The sequence below is a fragment of the Peromyscus californicus genome, unplaced genomic scaffold, assembly GCF_007827085.1.
Source record: "Peromyscus californicus insignis strain IS unplaced genomic scaffold, ASM782708v3 Scaffold_18__1_contigs__length_77618521, whole genome shotgun sequence".
Lineage (NCBI taxonomy): Eukaryota > Metazoa > Chordata > Mammalia > Rodentia > Cricetidae > Peromyscus > Peromyscus californicus.
Window position 1 is genome coordinate 64,570,351 of NW_026294480.1, and position 24,717 is coordinate 64,595,067.

At 35.8% G+C, this 24,717-nt stretch overlaps 1 protein-coding gene across 2 annotated transcripts in view; it reads right to left on the bottom strand.

The window, feature by feature from the left end:
- Positions 1–24,717, bottom strand: part of Edil3 (EGF like repeats and discoidin domains 3) — a 457,317-nt gene that overhangs the window by 168,395 nt on the left and 264,205 nt on the right. For both annotated transcript variants that reach the window (XM_052743643.1, XM_052743642.1), the window contains one exon: positions 18,432–18,545. In XM_052743643.1, coding sequence (XP_052599603.1) covers positions 18,432–18,545 — 114 coding nt within the window. The remainder of the gene's footprint in view (positions 1–18,431; positions 18,546–24,717) is intronic.

A 24,717-nucleotide genomic window follows, 5' to 3' on the forward strand; every position in this document is an offset into this window, starting at 1 on the left:
CAGATAAAGCTCTTTGCCTGGGGGAAATATAAACCATGCCTTCTGTAATGAATGAAAATGAAATGATTCCCTACAGTATATTGCCAGCCTCGCTGGAAATAAAAATAACTAATTAAATAACCTCCTTTTAAAATAGGTCTGTGTCTGGCAGGCACTTTTCTCTACAGTAGGGGAAAATAGGGGTCTCTTAGAGAAGAGCCCCACATTAGCACTGTGACAAATCAGATTACAACTTAAAAAAGCACATATATGATGGATATTTTCCAGCCAATTTAGTATCTGAACAGTGCTCCATTTAGAACGAAGGAAGATGCTATTTTAGCTGTTGGCGATTTTGCTGAAGAAATCAGTGATAGATCATTTATTTCACTGCATACCAGAGAGGATAGTACCCTGCACTTCCTGCTGAACTGAACCCCCTGCTTGCCTCCTCTGTGGCACCCTTTCTGCTTCAGCATGGCACACACATTAGCGACCAATGTGAGAAAATCACTTTCATTCACTTTAACTGATTTCCAAGGCCACAGACAGGATATACTGAAAAAAAAAAAGTCATAAATTGGGTCTAAACGTGACCTTAACCAGAAGTCAGAGATTTCTTTTCAGATAATTATCCATCCGTAGAATTAGAAGACAAAGGACTTTTAACCATCTGACACTAAAAGAACATTCTCTTTTTATTACTTCATTTTTTGAGATTGTAATATAATTACATTACTAACCCTTCTCTTTCCTCCCTCCAACTCCCTCCAATAAGTCCTCCTTACCCTCTTTCAAAACATGGCCTCCTCTTTAATTAATTGTTGTTGTCTGTATATGTGTATATATATACATATACATTCTTAAATAAAACCCAGTCAGTCTGTGTAATGTTCCTTGTATGTATATAGATGTGTGTATCTGTGTGCATGTAGTGTGTGTATACATATACATTCCTAAATACAACCTATTCAGTCTATATAATATCACTTGTATGTGTTCATGTGTGTGCATTCATATACAACCCACTCCTCTTTATATGTCACTTTTATGTATATGTGTGTGTGTGTGTGTGTGTGTGTGTGTGCATATATTCCTAAACACAACCTGCTCAGTCTTTATGATGTCACTTATATGGATACATGTCTATGTGTATATATATATATATATATATATATGTACATACATATATATAATTTTTTTCTGTTCAGTTTGTATAATGCCACTTGTATGTGTGTATGTATGTACATATATGTGTGTGTATATGTATGTGTATTCACATATATAACCGCTGAAACTGTATAATGTCACTTGCATTATACAATCACATAAAACCTTCTCAGTCTATATAATATCACTTACATATATGTTTTCAGGAAATTTTCCTTACATGTGGTCTTTTGTCACAAAGAAATGGTGCTGGGTTTATTCTCTCAAGGTTTTATTGTACTATTGGAAAGATATAAAGAGCTAATTGTGTTAAATATTATATTATAAATAACAAGAGAGTACAAAAATTATGATAATATTAGACAACCATGTTTTCCAAAAGTCTGTAATTTTAGTAGAAAGATTGCCCTTGATTATCAGTATTGTAATCAGCATGTACAAGACAGAAGAGAAATTGGAGAGGTAGCCACAAAAATATCAACAATAAGTTGTTTCAATCTGCTTTAGTTATATTATATTATAATCTATAATATATGCACTAGCATCTACAGTTGTATAAGTCAAGTTTATTTCACAAACACAGTAATGCAGCCATTACACCGTGTGTATTGCACTAAGCCACCTTTAAACATCTGGATCCAGCCCTACTAGCTTTCATCTTTTCTCATTCTCTATTTACAGATTTGCCAAAGTGATTAAATCAATATTAAGTGATTCAGAAGTTCCACACATACAATGTTTTAAAAAGAACAAAATAATATTTTGAAATCAAGACACACTTAAGTGTTATTAATTACAGTAATCATTTACTGCTGTGGATAACTTCATCATAGCTCAAGACCTCATGGTCTCTGCAGCTGCTGTCTGTTTCCCACATGGCTCACTTTAATCAATATTAAATTCCTGTATGCTAAGGAAATTATGTGAAAATCTCACTACCTCAGACTCCCGAATCCATACTTTTTAATGAATGATAAACATTCAGATAGTGATGGTCAACTTATTTCATACTTTAGAATAAATTTTACTCAGAAGATAGTATCTGAAATGTTCTTTTTAATCAGTATCTATCATTTTTACTTGTGACATTCTTTCTCTAATCTCAATTACTTGTGTCAATCCTAGCATACAAAAAAACCCTCTTAAGTCCATATTGTAATGTTAAAAAGCACTTGTATGTTCTTCTTTGAATATATATTTTTTGATATCAACTTATAAATGTGTGTCTGACTTCCATGTAACATTATACTTGTTTTATGACATTTTTTGTATTTGGTTCTTCCCTGCTAGACTGACTGGTATACTCCCTGAATCACTCATAGTGACTGGCACTAAGAGATACTCAAATACTTAACTGGATCATTCAATCAAGGCTCAAATAACGGATGGCATCTCCCTTTGCATCGTTCTCCATTACACTATGAGTTCATTTTCACCTTAGTCCCAGACTTTTATATCTATCTTTTTTCATAACCACTATTAGGAGAAGTACTATCTAGACATACTGATTCCCTCTAGATAAACATACTAGGCCACTTACCTGCTCCCCTCAAAAGTGTATGTTATTATTTGGTCATGATAAGCATTGTGATATGACATTTTAGGGATATTTAAGCAGAGTGCAGAATCTATAGAAATGATAATCTGGACCTTTAGCCACCAGTTTAAAATTTCATATTAATAAATGAAAAGACAGATCAATTCATTTTGTAATCTTTGTTCCTGCTGTTTCTGCCACAGAATGTAGAATAAGGTTAGACATTGTTCACATATCACTCTACCTTGAGATTGGGGATGTAATGAAATGACTCTGTGGGTAGTGAAGCCTTCAACCAAGCCTGAAGACCAGAGTTTGATGACTAGAACTTGCAACATGAGGGAGAAAATTGACAATAAGTTGATTTCTGACCTTTACATATGTGGTAATGTGTGCATTTTTCCCTTATAAATAAATGCAATAAAATTATATATGTGTGTGTATACATACACACACATATACATACACATATATGTATATGGGGAGTTAGGAAAGGAATATAGGTTAGTTAAAAAAGTACTTTCTATGCAAGCACTGCTTTGCCTCTTTGCACACTTCACAGGTATAACATTTCTTACTTCAGTAAGGTAGAGAGTGATTACATTGCAGGATACAGCTTAGTGGGATCACGTTTAAAGCTGGCATCATTTCATATCTAGAGAAGCCTAAGCAAGGACGATTGTAAATGCCTACTTCAAGGATTTCTACCGCTTTATGTTTCCTCTCTTGCTGTTTACCTTCCTGTAAATATAGGGGCCATTTTCATACTTCTCCACTTAAGAAAGTCCGTTATGACATAAACATTACATTTGTTTAACAGAGTGGCACAGAATAAATTGTGGAGGCAACTGTTTGCAATGTTATCACATAGAACATGAAATTAGGTCATATGTGTCCTACTAACAAGATGAAAGGCCATCCATAATTTCCAAATTATTAGCATTATTTATCATGTGCTTTATGTCTTAACTTGGATTTTTGTTTGTTTTCAAAGTTTTCTTTCTGGTAGTATTGGTGAAATTATTAAGGCCACTCCACATAGTTAAAAGGAAATTTATTTAATGGCGTAACTTACAAATTGTTAAATATTTATGTGCTCAGGAATAGGATATTCCTCACACTCCCATGGTCTATTATCATCACACTAATGTTTACCCAAGGCTCATCATTAGCACTTACAGATTTCTAAAGTAAATGTGGGTAAAATTATTCAATTAATTATAGTTACCTTTATACCTTACAGTCATTTAGAAAGTGAATTTTTATCCTTGATTTTCATAAGCATGGCTAAGGAATAGCATGAATTACTAACTGCAACACTATTTTTGAAACTATCTTGTGTTACGTGGCTAAAGTGGAATAGTAAAGAAGAAAAATCTTTTCATCCTTTAATAAAAGCAGCCTTGTTACGACATTCCTTGGCTAGGCTGCTAGTGAGATTTCAAAAACTCTATAATTATATTTTTGGGAGTAGCTGAAAGTAGAGTGTAAAACAGTGGCTGTCTTTCATTTTTATGTTGCTAAAAAGTGTAAGACGAACATGAAAAATATTCCAATTTTTCCTTTTAAAACTTCAGCTTAATTTAGATGAAATAGTTGTCTCTTCATACATTTAAATATGTGACTCTCTGTTTCTCATTTTTCAAAATTATAGCAAACCCTCTTTGTTGCCCTGTTTTCTGTCTGTGTTTGTTTGTGCCACCTCTTGGTGTATATAAATATTGTTAAAGTCAAAGATATATTAGTTACCTACATAAATGCCCAAATATACCTTGTGCAATATATCCATGCAGGTATTTTAACTGATGTTGAGGGGAAGGCAGTAAAAACAATGAGAAAATGTCTATAAATGTCCACTCCTGGGCAATTGAGATCAGAGGAAAGATTTGGCACACCAAGACAAGGCCAACACCTACAATAATTAAATGGTAATAAGTAAATATTCTGTGCATGGCCTTTGGTGATATGCTGCTACATTTAGAAGATCTGAGTGGATTCCATCTATAACATGAAGGAATTCAAAACATGATTTTATGTTTCTAAGTATTTTTCTGATATTCCTTAATTTTAATGATTAAAAAAATTTTAATAGGTTTCTGAGGCTATTACCCCTCTCTGTAAAGTGGATGAGAGATTTTCAATCAGAATGTGCCTTAGACTACAACTGCCCCCTCTCATGCTGGCATATTAATTTCAGTGTAAAAATTTTGCATATTACCTAAAAATTATTTGAAGATGAAATACTACAGTGACTCGCAGAACATAGAACATTTACCTTTTATGACTATACTAAGCACTATAATGATAAATTAATAATAGCTTCTTTTCAATATTTGTAAAGTTCTGCGTAATTAATGAGGTCAGAGAAGCATGCACATGGAACTCTGTCAAACTAATGATTAAATATGTCCCCAAAGCTGGCATTTTTGCATGCTAAGAAAAGGAGTTAAAAAACACCTATGAATTCTTTTTCTACTCAGATGTATTTAAAAAAACTGACTATTATTTTATGTTGTCAATAATGTCTTCATGTTCAACCTGGTGACCTACTGAACCTTTATTAAGAGAAGCCATTTTAAGTACAAATATTGTTATAATTGAGAAATTTCAATAAATGAAGCATATCATTTGTGTAACAAAAGTAATAGAATAAGAATGCGAGAATAAAAATTTCTGCCAGTGTATTTGACACAGAACTGATACTAGAGGAATAGAGGAGCATGACACAAAGTTAAGTGACTTCTCAGTTTTCTTCACAGTTTGGGTTTACATGTAACTTGAAGATGATCCTGTTTTTATCCAGGCAAATTTATCCAGAGAAGCCAAACAATGGTCATGACAATGATATTTCATGTCTTAGTATCAAAGATCATGTATTTATGTATTTTGATATTGGTCCCAGCATGTAACATAATGATATTGTTAGAGTCTTTGCAAAATCCTGAGTTGTTAGACCACCAATCACTTATACTTTAAACCTGTGTCCATCTAAATTAACGTTGTTAAAGAAAGTCTAAGCTATTGACAGAAGCATAGATTTGGGAAACAAACACCCCATTAAACATGTTAGGTGTAACTGAATCTAATATTTAAAAAGGAACTACATTTTAAAAACACAATTACACACTTAGTCCTAAATTAATGACTTAAAACTGATATACAATTAATTAAAAGTCATTTACAGATGATGGAAGACAGCTCAGGGATGAAGTGCACTGGATGCTGCTGCAAAGGAAATGAGTTCAATTCCCAGCACTCACATGGTGGCTCACAACCACCTGTAACTCCAGTTCTTCCTCCGACTTTCACAGCACACAGCACACATGCAGGCAATGCATTCTCACACACAAAACAAAATAAATACACTTTTAAAAATCATTTACAGACATGCATTCCTTCCTCTACTCTGGTAATGAGTCCACATCTACTTGTTCTTGAGGTGATGGTTCCGAACCACTGGCACTTTTTCATGAACTCACACACCAGTGTATTATTGTGCAGCATCTGTGTGAAAGACACTAGAAAACAAATAACTTAATTACTATTAACTTCTATGTAGATAACTGATAAAGAGATTCCAACAGAGCAGGGGTGTGGCGGGGAAAGCATGTTATGGGTGTTTTTTAGTTGGCCTCTCTTTGTCCTTTAAACACAACTTAGAGTTAATAGATGATCCGCTCTCCACTCATGTTAGAACTTTCTAAACCTGCTCTGTGAGTTCACACAAAGATCAATCTTGTTAGTAAGACTCTTCTAAACAAAATGAAAAAATATTCTATTTTTCCCCCGTAGGTATCTTATGCGTAGAGATAGAGAACAAAACTCAGTAGAGAGAACAGGAATTGGCTGACATTGACATTGAGGGAAAATGCTCAGTGACAAGCTTTATCTCCAAAACTTTCATTCACATCATACCGAGGAAACATATCTGGTTACAGATAAACCACGAATTCAGGATTTTAACTCAATTCTCTGACAAAGGCCCCTTTGTTTGCTGGTGTTATTGACAGATCTTTCTCAGAACAATACCTTTGCATGAGTGGAATAAAATACAAGGAAACACAAAGTAACTGTCAAAGTGCTTTAAAATGCGTAATATATAAATATCTACTAAAACATTATCATAAAGAACTAATAACTGGCTTGATGAAATTTATATTAAGAAACAACATCCATGACATGTCTAGATATTTAAATCAATTATAATGTGAAATGAAAATGTGTGTGATATCTGCTACTGATCAAGTCATAGATTCTGCTAATATTTTAGGTGGTCATTTCCAATATTCATAGGATTTGGGATTTAGTTTCCTAGAGAAATCCTTGCCCAGCAATCAGAAGGCTATCAGTTTAGTCTCCATCACTAGAAATATATATATATATATATATATATATATATATATATATATACATATATATGTATATATAAATTATACATGAAATTTATGCTCTAATTGAGCAACTATTGAAAATTTAAATATATAAAGTTTTTCAAGCACCTTTGTCTATTCATACTTGGAGGCCCTCGGCTTGATTAAAAACTTCGTAGACAGTATTATAATGAATGAGACCAGTAATGCAGTTAGTAGTGTGCTTGTAGGATGGTGTTTGTGTTCTGTTGAACCCAAGCTTTTTCCATAAACTGTCACCAACATGACTGCCCCAACAATGTGCTAAACAAGGCTGACACCAATTGACATGCCCAAGTGGACAGGGAATAGTTCACGAGACCTCAACCCTACACGAAGAACTATAGGCAACTGAGGAAAGCTGGGAGTGGGAGAGACGGTCTTCCATAAGGAAGAGCACAGCAATTGCTTGTCCAGTGTCAGATGGTCAGCCCTGAAAGCAGACACACCAGTAACATCACACAGACTGAGCACGTTTTCTGTAACAGTTTCCTCAGAGACTGAAACGTGCCACTCTGGGGAGAAGCTCCTTAAGCACGAAGGTAAACAATCAAAACAGCTTCAGTGTGTCCCTGAAACTGACCAAATTCCCTCAGCCTCTCCCTTCCATAATAAGCAATAAGAGCTGCAAAGAAGACTCAGACAAGGCAAGCTGCAGAGTAAACTTTGAGACCAGATCAGCTGTCTGGAAGAAACAGACACCAGCAGAGCAGCATGGAAGAGATTTAGACAAACCGAGTGACTTGGAATTGATGGTCTTCATCCTGTTGAGCTGACTGCAGGCTGTGTAGTGTTCTAGGTTCCCAGCTGTGTGAACTGTCACCCGTGCTGGGGTGGGCCTTAGTGACATAGCTATTTTTTTCAGCTGTGTTTATTTTTTATTTTATTTTATTTTTCTTTATTAAGAAATTTTCTACTCACTCCTCATGCTATCCACAGACACCCCTCCTCCCACCTCTCACCCCCCAGCCCTCTTTCCCAAGCCACCCCGCATCCCCACATTCCCCAAATGGAGGTCTCCCATAGGGAGTCAGCAGAGCCCAGCTCACTGAGCCTAGGCAGGTCCAAGTCCCTTCACATTGCACCAAGGCTGTGCAAGGTTTCACACCACAGGCACCAGATTCCCAGAAGCCTGACCATAGACCAGGGACAGATCCCAATCTCCCTGTCTGGGTGCTCCCCAAACAGTTTGAGTCAAACAACTGTCTTCCGTGTCCAAAGGGCCAAGTCTAGTCCCATGGGGGCTCCACAGGCACCAGTCCACAGTTCATGGGCTTCCACTAGTGTGGTCCGTCAGTCATCTCTGCACATCCTCCCATCATGATCTCGATGTCCCTCGCCTGCAGTATCTCTCCTCTCTCTCATCAGTTGGATTTCCGGAACTCAGCCAGGTGCCTGGCGGTGAATCTCTGTATCTACTTCCATCTGTCACTGGACAAAGGCTCTATAATGACAGCTAGGTTATTTGCTAGGCTGGTTACCAGAGTAGACCAGTCCAGGCACCCTCTGGACCACTGCCAGCAGACCAGGGTGGGGTCATCCTTGTGGATTCCTGAGAGCCTCCCCAGCACCCTGCCTCTTCCTATTCCCATGATGTCCTCATCTATCATGGTATCTTCCTCCCTGCCCTCCCACTCTGTCCCTGTTCCAGCTTGACCCTCCCATTTCCCTATGTTCTCATCCCCCACTCCTTTCCCTCTGCCACCCCCCCCCCCCCCACACACCCAGTCCACTCATGTAGATCTCATCTACTTCTCCTTCACAGGGTCATCCATGTGTCCCTCCTAGGGTCTTTCCCTGTTAGTTAGCCTCTCTGGAGTTGTGGGTTGCAGTCTGGCCATCCCTTCCCTCCCATTTAGAATCCACTTATGAGTGAGTACATACTATGTTTGTCCTTCTGAGTCTGGGTTACCTCACTCAAGATGACTTTTTCTAGATCCATCCATTTGCCTGCAAATTTCATGATAACATTGTTTTTTAGTGCTGAATAGTACTCCATCGTGTATATGTGCCACATTTTCTCTGGAGAGACGTAGCTATCTTTGAGTCATTTCTGTACCTGTAAGTGACCCCTCACCTATATTTATGCAAGTAACATCAATAAAACTTATTGGTTCATAGCGTTGGACTTTGGTGATATCTGTACTTTGGTCTGTCATGGGATCCCTGTCTGGGGTGAGTAGACGTGTGTTATGTCTCACAGGAACAGTTCTGACATGCAATAGCAGGTTATAATAACAATAGCAGGTTATAATTAGGAATAAATGTGTATAAACAAATATATATATATGTATGCAATAATAATTAGAGAATAAAAGAGTCCACGAATTTGAAGGAGAGCAGGTAAGAGCATATGGGTTTGGAAGGAAGAAAAGGCTAGCGATAAATGTTATTGTATTATAATCTCAAAAATATAATAACTGAAAAATAAAAAGGAAGACTATTAGTTATTCTAGAATACAGGAATAATTGTGTTTGGAAAAGGAGATGGTATTATCAAGTTATTAGTAAATACGAAGTAATATTTATACATAAGTAGACATTTAATAGTGGTTCACCAAATTGTGTGTCTGTTTGAGTGTACTAAAGAAAACGCAAAGTGAATTTTGCTTGGATGAAGCCCACACAGCTATCTCAGGATTTTTCTGAGTTCAGAACAGCATTTTCCTTGCTGGGTGCTTTGTGGTTGGGTAATAATCTTGTGCGTTTATAGGCTTCCTTCTATGACTCTGGTTCTCTCCATTTTTCTTGTCAGAATAGTTTATTTTCTGTCCTGCCCCAGTTTTCCTTGAAGTTTAGAATTGCCCTCACTGACGTCGCACTGGCTTCATTCTTTTTATAGAACCACACTCCTCAAGTTCAATTTGCTTTTACGTTGGGTATTTTATGTGTCTGTTCCTTTAGAGGTCTAAAAAGAAAGTGTATTATTGACCAGATAAAGCTATTCAGGTGACTATTATGAAATTTATTTTTACGAGCTTGGCTGCTTTAATGACTCTTTAGAGTTTAAGAAACGCTCAGAGTAGCACGGCCCATGACCTGGGAGGTTCTCTGCGGTTATTTTTTCTGACTTACACCTGCTCAGTATAGACACTCAATGTAGTGTGCTTCTCTACCGCCCACTGCAGTTACATAAGAGCCTTCTATGGCTTAAGGCTTCCATGCAGACGTTCTTAGGCTCCATCTTGTTGACCAACACTTTTGAAACATTATTTTCTTTGTTCTTTCTTAGTTCATCCTCCTTTCATTTTTCTGAGTATCATTTTGTCTTGATTTTGACGTTTTGAAATGTGATGTCATTTGACCTAGGGTGAACTTGAACCCACGGTGTGCACAGCCAAGGGGAACTGTGAACTACTGAGCTTCTGTTTCTATCTCCTACATGCTAAGGTGATGGGCACATGGGACCACATCCAGCCTCAGATTACTTTTCCATTGTGGTTTTACACACACACACACACACACACACACACACACACACACACACACACATACACACACACACTACACACCATCCAGTCCTCTCACTTTTCCATTATTTTTTAATTCCTGTGTTTTAATTGACATGATTATAGAAGTATATTAATAGTATTTTGCTATCCAAAAGGTCTTAGTTGAAATGTACCATTTATAGTTTTACTGATTTTAAACTTTAAAGCAAGTAAACAAATAGAAATATATTTACACCAGCATATTCTCCGGGTTAGAGAACATTTCTAATCCACTTCAAATGTAGCTAGCTCTTAATATTTTTGCATATGATTGATTCCCACAGTTCACGTATCCCCAAAGTGTACTGTGCGTGATATGTAGTGTTTTTTTTAAAGTTGTGCTGTAAGGAATTGGATTAGTTTATGTGTAAAGAAAAGGCATATCCCTCCCAGTTGAAAGGTCGGTACCAATACGAATAGGGTGCTCTGGTCTTCATATCTGAATTTTATCACCTGAGGGTCTCTGGGGGACGCCCACATCTTAATAACTAGCAACCCTACTTCCTTCAGATGTCCTAATTACACTGCTAAATTCTCCATGCCTAGGCAGAAAGAAGTTTATTGTGCCTGCATCTCTCAGTAGATGCAGAATGCCCTGATGTCAGAACTGCACATTTGGCCTTGGCGTGTTCTGTTACATACTGCTGATTATAGTGCCTTCAAAGCATTCTGACACCACTGAAAACCTTGGGTAGGAATCATGCAAGTTGCTTCTGTCACTGTTAAATTTAGCTCCAGGTTGCCAGTAACATTTATTGCACCCATTTGAAATCCATGAGAGCTCAGGAAATAACGCTATCATTTGGGTTATTGTAGGGTCATCTATATCCTTTCTCCATCTGAAAAAGGCATGCACCCCTGCTGCTAATGGAAATGATAACACACTAAATCATTGTGGGTTTTGGTCTAATTTCCACACTAGGACTTACAATGATCCTGAGAGCCTAAATTTGTCCTATGTGTCCAAGAGTGCCTTACCATTGTGTGCAGAGGACAATGTGCAATGTCAATGTTTGATGGCTAAAGTCTGCCACACAAATCATATTTGAACCAGGTCCCAGATTTCTAGACTTCTTTTCTAATAGTTTTCTTGTGCAATTTTTTCACTTTTGATTTTGCATATGCTTTAAGTTTTTTGATACTTTCACATGCCACAAGCCCAACTGATAATTGAAATAATTCGTATTTTTAATCTGAGAAAAGTAAATAAAAGGCTAAATTAATATTCCAAGATATATGCAGTGTAACAATAGAGGAATATCGCCATCTGTTAAAATTTAAAGTTATTTTGTGGTGTTTCATCAATTATTGCAACCCAATATTAAACTAGGGAGAAATGAGAACATGATTCAATTTGTTAGCAGTATTAGATGAGTCCTAGAAAATCTATATTAACAAGTTGCTTATATTTGTTTCTCTTTTATTTCCTTGTCCTTTCAAGGACCAGTGGAGTCTTCTCCTTAAACAATACATTTTGTAGGACGTAAGATTTATTAGAGAACATGTCTTATGAGAACATTGTGGGAGTCCTGATGGTGCTGAGCCTGCCTCTGTATGCCTGGCCATGTACTGGCCTCACAGCCATCTCAGATGACCACGTCTCAGCCAGTCTGCCTTTTAATTTCATCTGTATTAAACTTGGTAAATTCCCCCTTCTTTAAGATGTGGGTCTTCTGCCATGGAACTGGTGCTTAGTCCTGTGCAGAGCACAGGTCACCTTGTTCCTTATTCTGCAACTTGGTATGGAAGAAAATGGAAACCCAAACAGTGTGAACCCTGATCACTGCATACCTTGGCCTCTCGAAGGAATCTCTCCTGCCTGCCTAGGGCTTGGATCAACCTCTTCTTGATGGAGTTGAAAGAAATGTATAAAACCTTCCTGTATCCATATGGTACCATGTAGCACAGACTAGCCATCCATTCACCTTTGCCTAGGTCTGTGATGTGGATGTTGGTACAGGGGACACTTCACCTAAAGCAATGCTTTGGGTATCATGGCTTGTTCATTGCAGGTAACATCAGGCTGGGTGTTGGCCCTCTGTGGCAGTAGGCTAGTCTGTAATCACTACCAATGAAAAGGCTATGTTTGCTGTTATGTCTTTTCTTTGAACTTCTCATTTCCAACGTCCTCTCTCTTCTTGCTTAGTTAAAAACAACTTTCTTCTGGTCTCGTCTAAAGTGTTTATTCTCTAATGCCTTTGTTGTAGTGTGTCTTGTTTGTTTCCATGACACTCGTCAGTTTTGATAGTCAGATTCTATATCATTCTTCCTCACATCATTAATCTGTGCAATGCATGACAGTCGAAATTGATTCCATTCGGACTTTTGTTACTCCCTAGCTCAGAAGGAAGGTAGCTTGATGTAATTGGAGAACAAATTAATTTATTCACAGATGTTGTGTCAAGAATGCTTCAATAAACATTTGTCTCTCGTTTATTTCATCACATACTTGAATGCAATCTGATTTGTTTGCTTTTATTCACATTTAACTTCTTTCCAAGTACTGATTTGGAAATTGACTGATTTATGCAAAACCTATTTTACATAAAATTTATTTTGAAAATATACCTTTCATTTGTATCCATTCATCTTATGAACATATACTAATTGCACAGAGAAAGGGTTTTATTATGGAATTTTCCATACACATGTACTCTACATTCATTATATTTACTAACCATTACTCTCCCTTATTACCTCTCCCCACTCTTATTAGTAAGTAACTTGCCTCTTCCTAAATAGTTCTAGTATTACTAGTTTCTAGCTCACTTTAGCCATAGCAGTTACCATCAAGAAAAACACTGACAACAAATACTGATGAGGATTCATGGGAAAATAAATTGTATACACAGGGTTGGTGGATATATAAACTGGTGCAGTCCCAACTGGGGTTGGTTCCTCAGGTTAGTAAAAATAGAACAACCACATGGTCCAGCCATGCCACTCCTTGGGTTTACCCCTGAGGGGAACTAAGTGAGCACACTGCAGGGCACATGCACATCCACATTTGCAGAGGTGCTCACAAGAGTCGATGCATGGAATCGGTCTGTTTACCTATCAACAGATGAATGAGTAGAGAACATGCAGAATATATACACAACTAACTTTTAATCTGCCATACGGGAGAATTCATTCATATCATTGCAGGGAAATTGATGGAAATGGGACTGTCTGGTGACATAAGCCAAAATCAAAAGAGAAATATAACATTTCTCTAACATAAGATACAAGTTTCGGGCAAGTGATGGTGGCACATGCCTTTAATCCCAGCACTCGGGAGGCAGAGGCAGGTGGATCTCTGTGAGTTTGAGGTCAGCCTGGTCCACAGAGTGAGATCCAGGATAGGCACCAAAACTACACAGAGAAACCCTGTCTCAAAAAATAAAAAAAAAAAAGATACAAGTTTCAATAAAAAATTCTTTAAAAAACCATTTAAACAGCAGATAAAAACAAAAATTACATATTAAATAAAGTATGATATGTTTTAATGCCAACATATATTGTAAAATGTCCAAATCAAATTAAATATATCTCTTCAGATAACTGTCATTTCTTCTAGATAAAAACATTAAAGTCTTCTAAGTATTTGAAATATTATATTATTTGTATCTCTAGTCATTCCAATACCTCATTGCTCTCCAGAACTTATTTTTTTCTCCAGCCCTCTCACAACATCATATTCTAACCTATACTATTATCAACTTCCATAGGTCAGTCTTTTTATGATTAACATATGTATGAGGTTAAATGGCCCTTGTCTGTCTGGATCATTTTACTGATGGATTTCTTGAGTGCTATATAATATAAGCCATATAGATACCCATCTTTATCACGCAAGAAAATACCACATTATTTACTCCATGTATATTGCTTACGCTTCCCATTCACTAAGGTATTTGAATAAAGACCACTGATAGCATAAAATAACCATAAACACACAAACACAAATGAATAATTAGGGGTTTGTGGCTTAGAAAACACATTGACTTTATATTTTAAAGAAAGAAAGGAAAAGTTAGTAAGTGATGTTTCCTGCAGTAATTTCATTTGGTTTAAGAGTATTTATCCTTGTAAACATGGAGGTGCCTTAGGATTTCCTTACCTCATGCTCCTTACAAATCAAGTCATCTGAGGCATTATTGTTGACTTCTACACACACTGCTTTCAATCATGTATACTCAGTTATTAAACATGGGTGAATTGAGAATGTAATAAAAATTTAAATTAAATAAAGTTATAATAGATATTTAAAGATACCATGAGGGTTCATTAATATTATCATTTGTAATAAATAAAAAAAATTCTTGTGACATTGTTTATGGTGTTTATTGATGTAAGTACTTGATATATGCTATGAATATATCAAGTAGAAATCCATTTATAGATGAGGAATCTGAGGCTCAAAAGGAGTAATTAGCTTCTCCATAGTATATTAAATGGAATAGCAGGAATGAACATTTGAATCCCAGTTCTATTTCAATGCAAATCTGTCTTCTTTCCTCCAGTATTGCCACCACTACTTAAGGTTAGTCTTCAAACAGAAATACTTGAAAGCATGTGGTGTAGCAAACTCATTCCTTTGTCCCACAAGTGGCAGGATCATGTCCTATGCAGGGTTGCAGATTCTGCAGCGGCAGCTAGCTACAGTTGAGGCCAAACTATAGTTTACTAACCACGCATACCTATGGAAATTACTTAATCACTCACTAACTTAATTTTCTCCGTAAAGTGGAACTAGAAATTGATAGAACCTATTTCAAATGTTGCTGAGAGGATCAAGTAAGTCAGTTTCTAAATTACTTAGCAGAGGTTTGGACATGAGTTAGTATCTGAAATTAAAATCAGCATTATTATATGACCATGGGTGAAAAGATACAGTTCATTAAAAATGTCTGTCATTAAAAATTATCTTCATAAGACCATCAATCAGGTGTTAAGGGTGCAACACACATGTCACGTGTATTTATGAAATATTTGAGTACTTTTCACTGAGTAAGCCTGTGTTAGCAGAAAGATATCTACTCATACACACCAGTAGCAAAAAGACAGATGTACACATGTACAAGTAAAAAGTAGATATTATATGCACTTGAGTATTTGTAAACATTACTTCATTTGTTAGTGAAGGTTTCAGTTGCAGCTGCTCAAAAATGAAGGTAAGAAAATCTAATTTTTAATTTTGAAGATATGTCCACATAGATCATCTTTTATAATCATAGGTAGAATTTTTAGAGTGAAAGTCTGTGGAATTACCTACACTATTTTGTTCATTTGAGAAGCTATATCAGTTTGACATTTTGAAACATCACCCTATTTTCTACTAGGGTTTAGTTTTTGTTTTTAATAAGATCCCCTGAAATCATCTGAGTCTTAATTCTTTTGGGCATAATGTTTGGGAGTTGCATTATAGGAGCTCTATGGGTAACTATGTTAATTTCTACAAATAGTGTCAGTGATGAAAATGCAGTTGAGTGCCATTCCTGATATTTAATCATGTCATATTTAAACACTCAAGAGGGAAATGCATATGATTATCATGAGCCACAAAACCAAACAAATAAAATAAAGTCCAGTTATTTTTAGATTAGTTAACTAATACGCTCTCAATTTCCATTGCAATATTCTGGTTTAAATAGCCTATCCAGTTAAACACAGTGACAAAACATATCTATTCTCATGAGGATGGGTTTATCATTGCAGAGCATCATCATTTCTCTCTAGGCTGTTTAGGAAAATGGCCTCCTGAGCTCTTGAGCTTGTCGTTTAAAATAACCAAGGGAATCTACGCGAAGACTTTAATTAGAGAAATCTTTGTGATACTGTAATAAATATTATAGGAACATCTAAGTGATATTCATGTCAATCAAAAGTAATTTCATTAGAAATAAAGAACAATGAATCTTAATCAAATCTTACAATAAATAAATGAAAAATAATCCATGGCAAAGCAAGTCTGTTGTATGAACTATATAAAAATCTAACCTGAAATTATTTATTTTTCCTTAACCCATCTATACATATAGTTAATAAACAACTGCTAATAATATATTGGAAAATACTGTTAGACAGCTATGACACCTGATAGGCAATTTTCATGTCAAATATTGCCTTTTACTGGGGGAAGGAGATGATAAGAAAGGATTTTGCTATATATAATCCTGGCATGCTTGGAATTTACTTTGTAGATCAAGTAACTTTGAATTTTTAGGAATTTTCTGCCTTCACATCTTGCATTTTAGGGCTAAAGGCATGATCCAACAAGCCCAAATAAGAGCTCATTCTCAATATTTGAAATAATTATATTTTATTCAAACTTTAAAACAAGTGATTTGCAAGATGACAACTTCATATTTATACATCAAATCATAAAAGATAAGATATAAATTTATTTCTCATTAAGCAATAATGCATTACAGCTACACTAAATGAGCCATACTTTATGATAAATAATTCATCTATTTATTTTTATATTTATTAGCTTTGCATTTTAATATCTTGATTTGGTTTAACTAAAATGAATAAATATTTTATATTTCAATGTGCTACGTCACTAATGTTGTTTCTGTTTGTTTGAATTGTTTTAATTAGACTTTACAAAGTCAGTCAGCCTAAGGTATAGGAAATGAGACAAGTTCTTCAATGTTGATAATCAAACCAAGACCCCTGCTCCCTACCCCACATAGAAATCAAGTGCTGTTCACTCAACTATATCCACAGTCCTTAAAATGTTTGCATTTACATTGAAGTCTTGTTAGTAGTAGTAGTTGCTCAATCATAGCATTCAAATATTCCTGTTATTTGAAATGAATGATAAGTGAGTGATGTAAAATAATCCAGATGTGCCTCTACAGAAATAGCTGCTAAAGAGAAACAAGTTCTCCTTTATCATTCTTATTTCAATTTGTTTAGATAAATTCACTGCAAGACAGAGGAAGGCAGCATGCACTAATACTCTAAGTTCATTCACAGGACCCTCAGTTTAAAGGAACCTAGAGGACTTTCAGTTTAAAGCAACTGGGAAGCCAGAGACCTTACATTGTGAAAGCTAGGGAAAACTCTATCAAACATCAGTCTCTGTTACTATATCTGAATATCAATCCACATCATTATTATGAATCTACATTAAGTTATTTTGTTACTCAGATGGTATAACATATATAAAATCAGCACTTTGTGAAGTTTCCTTAATGCCCCAAAATTATGAAATGCTGGTATTAGTTTTATCACTAATATGAATTTGCCTGGAGTTAGGCACTATTCCATTGACAATGGTCCTGTCACTCTTCTTCCCATCTTTAATCAAAAAATAAATTGTTGAGGAGTAATTTCTTCCTCCTTATTAGCATTTTGAGTACATAGTTATTCTGCCCTCAGACCCACAGTCTCAGAACTCTATGGCCATAGATTCCAAAAAGATAGAACTTACATGTCAAATCATGACTTATGTAGGTGCCAGCTGACCTGCATTCTGTTTTATCTCCAAACGTTAACTGCAGTTGAGTCTATTTGTTCCCATTAGTTTTTCAATCTGAAGTATCTCCCTTTGTTGGCATAAGTTTCAGTGTTATGCATATTGACATGTGAAATGTGACCAATGCAGAAAAAAACCTGGGTATCTCATGAGATGCTATCATTCTTTTCAGATTATGTATGTTATATCTTCATGTCTCTGGACTGAATACCCCCAGAGACTATTAATAAGAGCACATATGCAATGAGCCACTTCAATCAATCATGCGTTCTCAAAGAAGATGATAATAATTTGGATCTATACTCCATTATCAATGCAGACTTTATAAGCAAAAGCAGGTGTGTGCACAAATGTATTTACTTAATGACACTTACTATGTTGACAGTTTCTTCCCATATACTCTCCTGGGCATTCGCAGGAATAGTTAGCAACGAGGTCTGTACATATCCCACCATTTCTACAAGGCTCAGCTTCACATTCATTTATATCTGAGGCAAAAGGAACAAAAGGAGAGAGTTATTGACACAAGTAAGTGGATGTTAGAAAATATAGGAATCTTAAACACAGTATCTGAATAGTGGTGCTCCTTCGAGCTTATGTGCACAAATTTCCATAACACAAATGCTGCTTATGCCAATATTTCATTCTAAAAAATTAAATCAATTTCAAATACAACTGAGAATCCATATGAAAGACCAGCAGACTTAAACCATTCCCAAATTCTGAAAATAAATATGAGTAGTTTGGGGAAATATTTGGTGCATTCATAGAATTAAATCAAACAAATTAACTCTGATGGAGAAATGAATTGGTTTCTCTTACAAGATCTCAAATCCATCCTGCAGCAATAACTGCCAATTAACACTGTCTCATTTCATCTTCATTCATTAAAATTCTAACTGACAGAGAGAGGTTTTAGTTTCTAAATAGTTTGCCTTTGATGAGAAGCAAATTAGAGTTAATAGCTAAAGCTCATTACATGTAAAGTGTAATAAGTATAAATGATGATCACTTCCTAATCTCATTCATGATTTTCTAAAAGTTAGGGTAACTAGAGGGACTTACCTTTGCTATATCATCATTATACATGAGGGAAAATCATGCAAAACAGAAACCATTCAATGATTTACAATAATTTCCATGCCAGTTTTGGACAACAGAAAAATTAATGTGAGTTTTTAAAATGTATTTTGCTTTTTCTTTCGGTGTCTTTGTGCATGTATATTTACATGTATATGTTGCAAGATATTTGATTACATGGTGTAAAAATATGATACTGTATTTGGTTTAATAAAAAGCTAAATGACCAATACCTAGGCAAAAGGTATAGTCAGGACTTTTGGACAGAGAGAGTTCTGGGAAGAAGAAAGGCAAAGTCACCAGTCAGACTAGAGGGACTAAGACATGTAAGAGGATAGGTAACAGCCACAAGTCATGTGGCAACATGTGGATATATGTGGCCAGATGAGCATCATATGTAGTAGGCTTTTTCTTGGGGCTACCAGCTCACAAAAAAAAAATGACACAGGGGCTTATTAGTTGTGAAAGCTCGACCTATAACTTAGGCTTATTTCTAATTAGCTCTTATAACTTAAATTAACCAATTTCTATTCATCTACATGTATATAAAACTGACATACATAATCTCCATCAACATAAGTATGGACTGTGTACTGTAAAATATATGTATGTTACTTTTGAAAGTTTGTGTGTTTTTAGAGCAAGGGGACCAGACACCAATGAAAATATGTGGCCTAGGTGATCCAGTCTCTCAAAGGGTCTGTGTTGAAGTTTCCTCAGAGTTCTACATCCAAAAAAGCTTTAAGGCTGCTGGATAAGATGGTCCAGCCTCACAGACTATTCTAACCAGGACTACAGATAAGCCTTGCTCTTTCCCATTGCACAGAGACTAGACAGAAAATGTTATAGTTAGTTTTTCCAGGATGTGACCATTATCTCAGTTTTTTCAGGGTTCTCCAAAGATACCATCAACCCCATTCAACAGGAAGCAGTCTAGAAAGCATGATACCCACATTCACAAAAGGTTGGGTTAGTGGGTTTTTTTTGTCATTCTATGAGTTATGGATGTTTGTCATCATTTAGGGAGCGTTGATAACAAGTTACTACTGATCATGGTCAGGAAAAAAGCTGAACAAAGGAGATTAGATTCAATGATCTCTTTCTGAAGGAAAAATTGAAGATGTATTATAAAAATGATGGGAAGAAAGGGTAGATTGTTGAGTCTATTTTTCAACAACCACTAGTCTCAAATATTTTACATTGGTATGGTTTTTATGTATATAGATACAAATTTAAGGTTGTTTTAGTCATAATGTATGTGTGTGTGTGTGTGTCTACTTTTGTTTAAGGTATTGTATCTATGCAGCACATTTAAAATGTAAATTTTAGTCCTTGGAAGCTATTTAAGTTAATAAAAAAAGACAGGTTAATATTTATCTATAACAATCAAACATATAGTCATGTTGATTTGTTGTCAAGGTCATACAGAGATGTGTTTTAGATAGATATGTGATCTTCAAATACGTCAAAGACCTACAGAATATGGAATTTAAAAGGTTATAAGATAAAGCAAGACACATCTGCTCCTGGCAGCACCAATTTACTTCAAAAAATAATGATGGGCATTGAAGAACCTCCATATGGAGTTTGCTTTCATTGTGACAAAAGCCAGCCACTGGGTGAGAAACTGCCTTTGCCTTGACTACTGACAGTATGCTGTCCAAATTGGACAAGCAGGCCACAGAAGAAAGCTTCTGCAGAACTTTGCCAAAACAAGGTGGGACAGTCCTTCAAAATTCCTGCTTCACGGAAAAATCTGTCAGATTTATGTCTGTAGGCTGAAGATGGATGTCCCCAACATTACAGAGGAACCTTGGGGTGATTTTCCAGGCATTCAGATGTCTCTGTCATTTCTTAGTTTTGGAAGTTGCTTACTCTGCACCCTCTGTTTATTTAGGCAATATTATACCCTTCTGGAGTCTTTGATGGAGTAGAAGACTAGATGGTTATAGTTTTAGAGTTAGGATAGAAGGTAAATTAGGTACAAAACTATGGACTCATCAGGATAGAATGAATAATGGAATATTTTTCTCTGAATTTGCCACATGTAAATGGACTGGGTACTGTAAATGTAATTCTGACTTGATAATTGTTCTTATTGAATATAGTTTCATTATGTTAGAGTTAAAACCCTTCCCTTTTTATTTAGACAAAAAGTGAGAAATACTGCATGATATTTGATCACACTGTGTAATGATGTGTCACTGTGATTGGTTTAACAGAAAGCTAAGCAGCTCATAGCTAGGCAGGAAATATGGCCAGGCCTTCTGGACAGAGAGAGCTCTGGAAAAAGAAAGACAGGATCACCAGCTTGGAGCAGAGGAAGAAAGACAAGAAGGTGGAGAGATAAAAGCAACAAGTCATGTGGCAACACGCAGGTGAATAAGAACAGGTTAAGTTATACGAGTGAGTTAAAAACAAACTAAGGTATAAGCCAAGCTTTCGTAATAGATAAGAAGTCTTTGTGTCATTTTTTTTTTTTTTTTTTTTTTTTTTTTTTGGTGAGCCGGCTGCTCAAAGAAAAAGCCTGATACATGTATGTATCCACGTCTTTGTGCATGCATGCATATATGCATTTGATTACAGTGTGGATGTCAGCTAGGAGAGGGTGCTTGATGCTTGATTTCCTTTTTTTTTTTTTTTTTTTTAAAGGATCAGTCGTGAGCTTGCTGCTGTGGGTGCTGAGAACCCTGCCACACTTTCCGAAAGAAGAGCAAGCACTCCGAATCCCTGAACCATCTTTCCATTGAATTTTCTGTTTTTTGAATCTGATGGAATTCTCAGCTTTTTTTTTTTATCTTATCTCAATTTCATTTTTAGTGTGATGAAAATCACTGTACTGTTCATTTTATTGTAAGTTGATCAGAGTTGGCTCCTCTGTGACCTGCCCGACATGTCTTTCTCAGTATCATATCTACTGAAACTTGTCCTTGATGATCTTATGTCAATGGCGGATAAATTAAAGCGTCACTTCTAAGACTGTATCATTTGTTTTATGAAGTGAGACATAAAATGGTATTTCTTTATATACAGAAATATAGAAGAAACTGAGTGCTATGTCAGAAGAAGACCAATTAAGAAAAATATAATTTGATTTTGGATTTGAGGGGCAATTTAATTAATGTAAATGAAGACAAGATATAGATGTTATTTCCAAGCAGGAGGCCTAACTCTGAAGATACAAAACTGTGTTCATGTGCACAAACTTTCCACATTTGAAGGGCATCTAAAGAAACAAGGAAGGGAACAGATTACAAGGACCACTTGTTGCCATCTGACTAATTTGATCATATGTCTTAGCATTGCAGACTTAGAGCAGGACAGGACAGTTTCCTCTTACACTTCCTGTTTTGACAGTGCTAATGAAGCCTTTCTGCCGTAGGTTTCACAAATAAACAGGACAGCTGTGGGAACCAATTTCAGGTTCGACATTAATAGTTATAATATATAATCTCACTTTTTGAGTAGAAGACATTGAATATTTTCATTTTAAGTTTCAAATACCCCACTGCAGCTAAATCAAACATTGTTGGTGCTTTGATTTTTAGAATAATGGAATTTTCATCACTGACAATATGAGAATAACCAGGATTTTACATGTTAGCAATGATAGGCATACACTACTCTCTTTGTTTCACCAATATTCCCGTGTTTGCCCAATAAATAGCGTTATCAATATGTGAATGTGAATCAAAGAGACAAATAATCTTTTAAAACTCTCAACTGTATGTAGCTTTAGGCATATTGATAATTATTAACAAAACAAATTTATAATCAAGGTTATCGGATCCTTCAAAAGCAAGTCAACATCATTATCCAGAGATTAAAATCGGATTGTTACACCTGCTGAACTTAAAATGTTTTATAGACATACCCCAACTATGACAACAAGGTACTTAAATGTATACTTCCCATGTTTTTAAAACACAAAATGCATTTAAAGCCAAAATTCATAAAAACTCTTAAATAGATGATACATTTAATACAATAGAAAATTTAGCAAATCATCCCATGTGTACTTATCTAGTAACATGCAGGATTAAAGAGCAGACAGCAATTACCCAGAAATGCTTATGTATTAGTGTAATGCAGCTCTTTCAATGATGAAGGCTATTTGCACTGTGATTAACATTGCCAGCAGTCTAAATGAAAACTGACCTCAATTTGTGCAAATCATGTTTAATTAAAGACTGGATAGAAATGTTCATGGGATACAATGTAGTGGAATGAAAATTAAATCTGTATAATAGATTGCATGCATTTATTTTTGTCACAGATCAAGTCATTATCATTTTCAGAAAAAAAAGTCCACATCTATTTTCAATATAGTGAAATGGGGATTATATTTGTATCAAAGAAATACTTGACAGTGTAGTTATTACTTCATGTAAATAAGAATTCCAATACTCTATCAAATTTACAGTTCAAGTATAATAATAATAGCTAAGCTTCTGTGACTACTTTGTGAGAATTTTTAGTGGTTTCATAATGTATTCCCAATGAGGCCAGGAATCTGATTTCTGAAAACATAAAACTTTGCTATTCACCATGTACTGTGCTTGGCACCCAGTGAACATGCTTCACATGAATATCCATCTTCACCATACAGTGTGCTTGGTGCCCAGAGGCCACACTGCACATGAATATCCATCTTCACCATACAGTGCGCTTGGTGCCCAGAGGCCACGCTGCACATGAATATCCATCTTCACCATACAGTGTGCTTGGTGCCCAGAGGCCATGCTGCATGGGAAGTTCCAGATGAAATCTCATGATTCACCTTTATTTTTTCTCATGGCTCCTTTTCAATTTTCTGTTTGTTTTGTTTTGCTTTTTGATAAAGAAAAAATAAAGTGAATAAAAAGTAGGGAAGATATGAGAAGATGAACAGTTGAATTTCCTTAAAATAAAACAAGAATTTCTGAGTCTGGTTTTTACTAATTACACAGGTTCATTCTTATCTGGATAATGTACGACCCTTGACTGTGGTGATGTGCTTATTGCCTGTAGTTCTGTAGATGTCGGTAGCTGTGATGGTTAATCTTGGTTGTCAACTGGATTGGATCCAGTAAGGCACACACTTCTGCACAAGTCTGTAAGGGTATTTTCTGAAGTGGAAGACCCTCCTCTAGAGGGCAGTGTCTTCCAAGTGGATGTCCACACAGAGAGAGGTCCAAGGGAATGGTGCTGATTTTTTGACTGCCTATTCTGATTCCTTGTTAGGGAATCCATCCACCTTGTTACCTCCGCTACTGGAATCCTTCATTGACATTCAGTGCTCATTTTCTTTGGCCTTCTAACATTAATATAAACCTATAAACCCACAGCTGTCCAGAAACCCTCCCTTCATCACCAAATTGAACTCCATCCAGTGCTGTGAGTGGCTACTGGGATTGCAGACTTACTGGAGTGAAGAAGGCCGTTGTTGGACATAATTGTGCAAGCACGTCTAATACATCTTCATAATATATGTTCATCCTATATGTTTTGTTCTTTAAAAGAGCATAAACATTCAGTGTCCTAGTTAGTGTTATCATTGCTATGGTGAAATACTTTGAAGAAAAGCAACATGAGGAATAA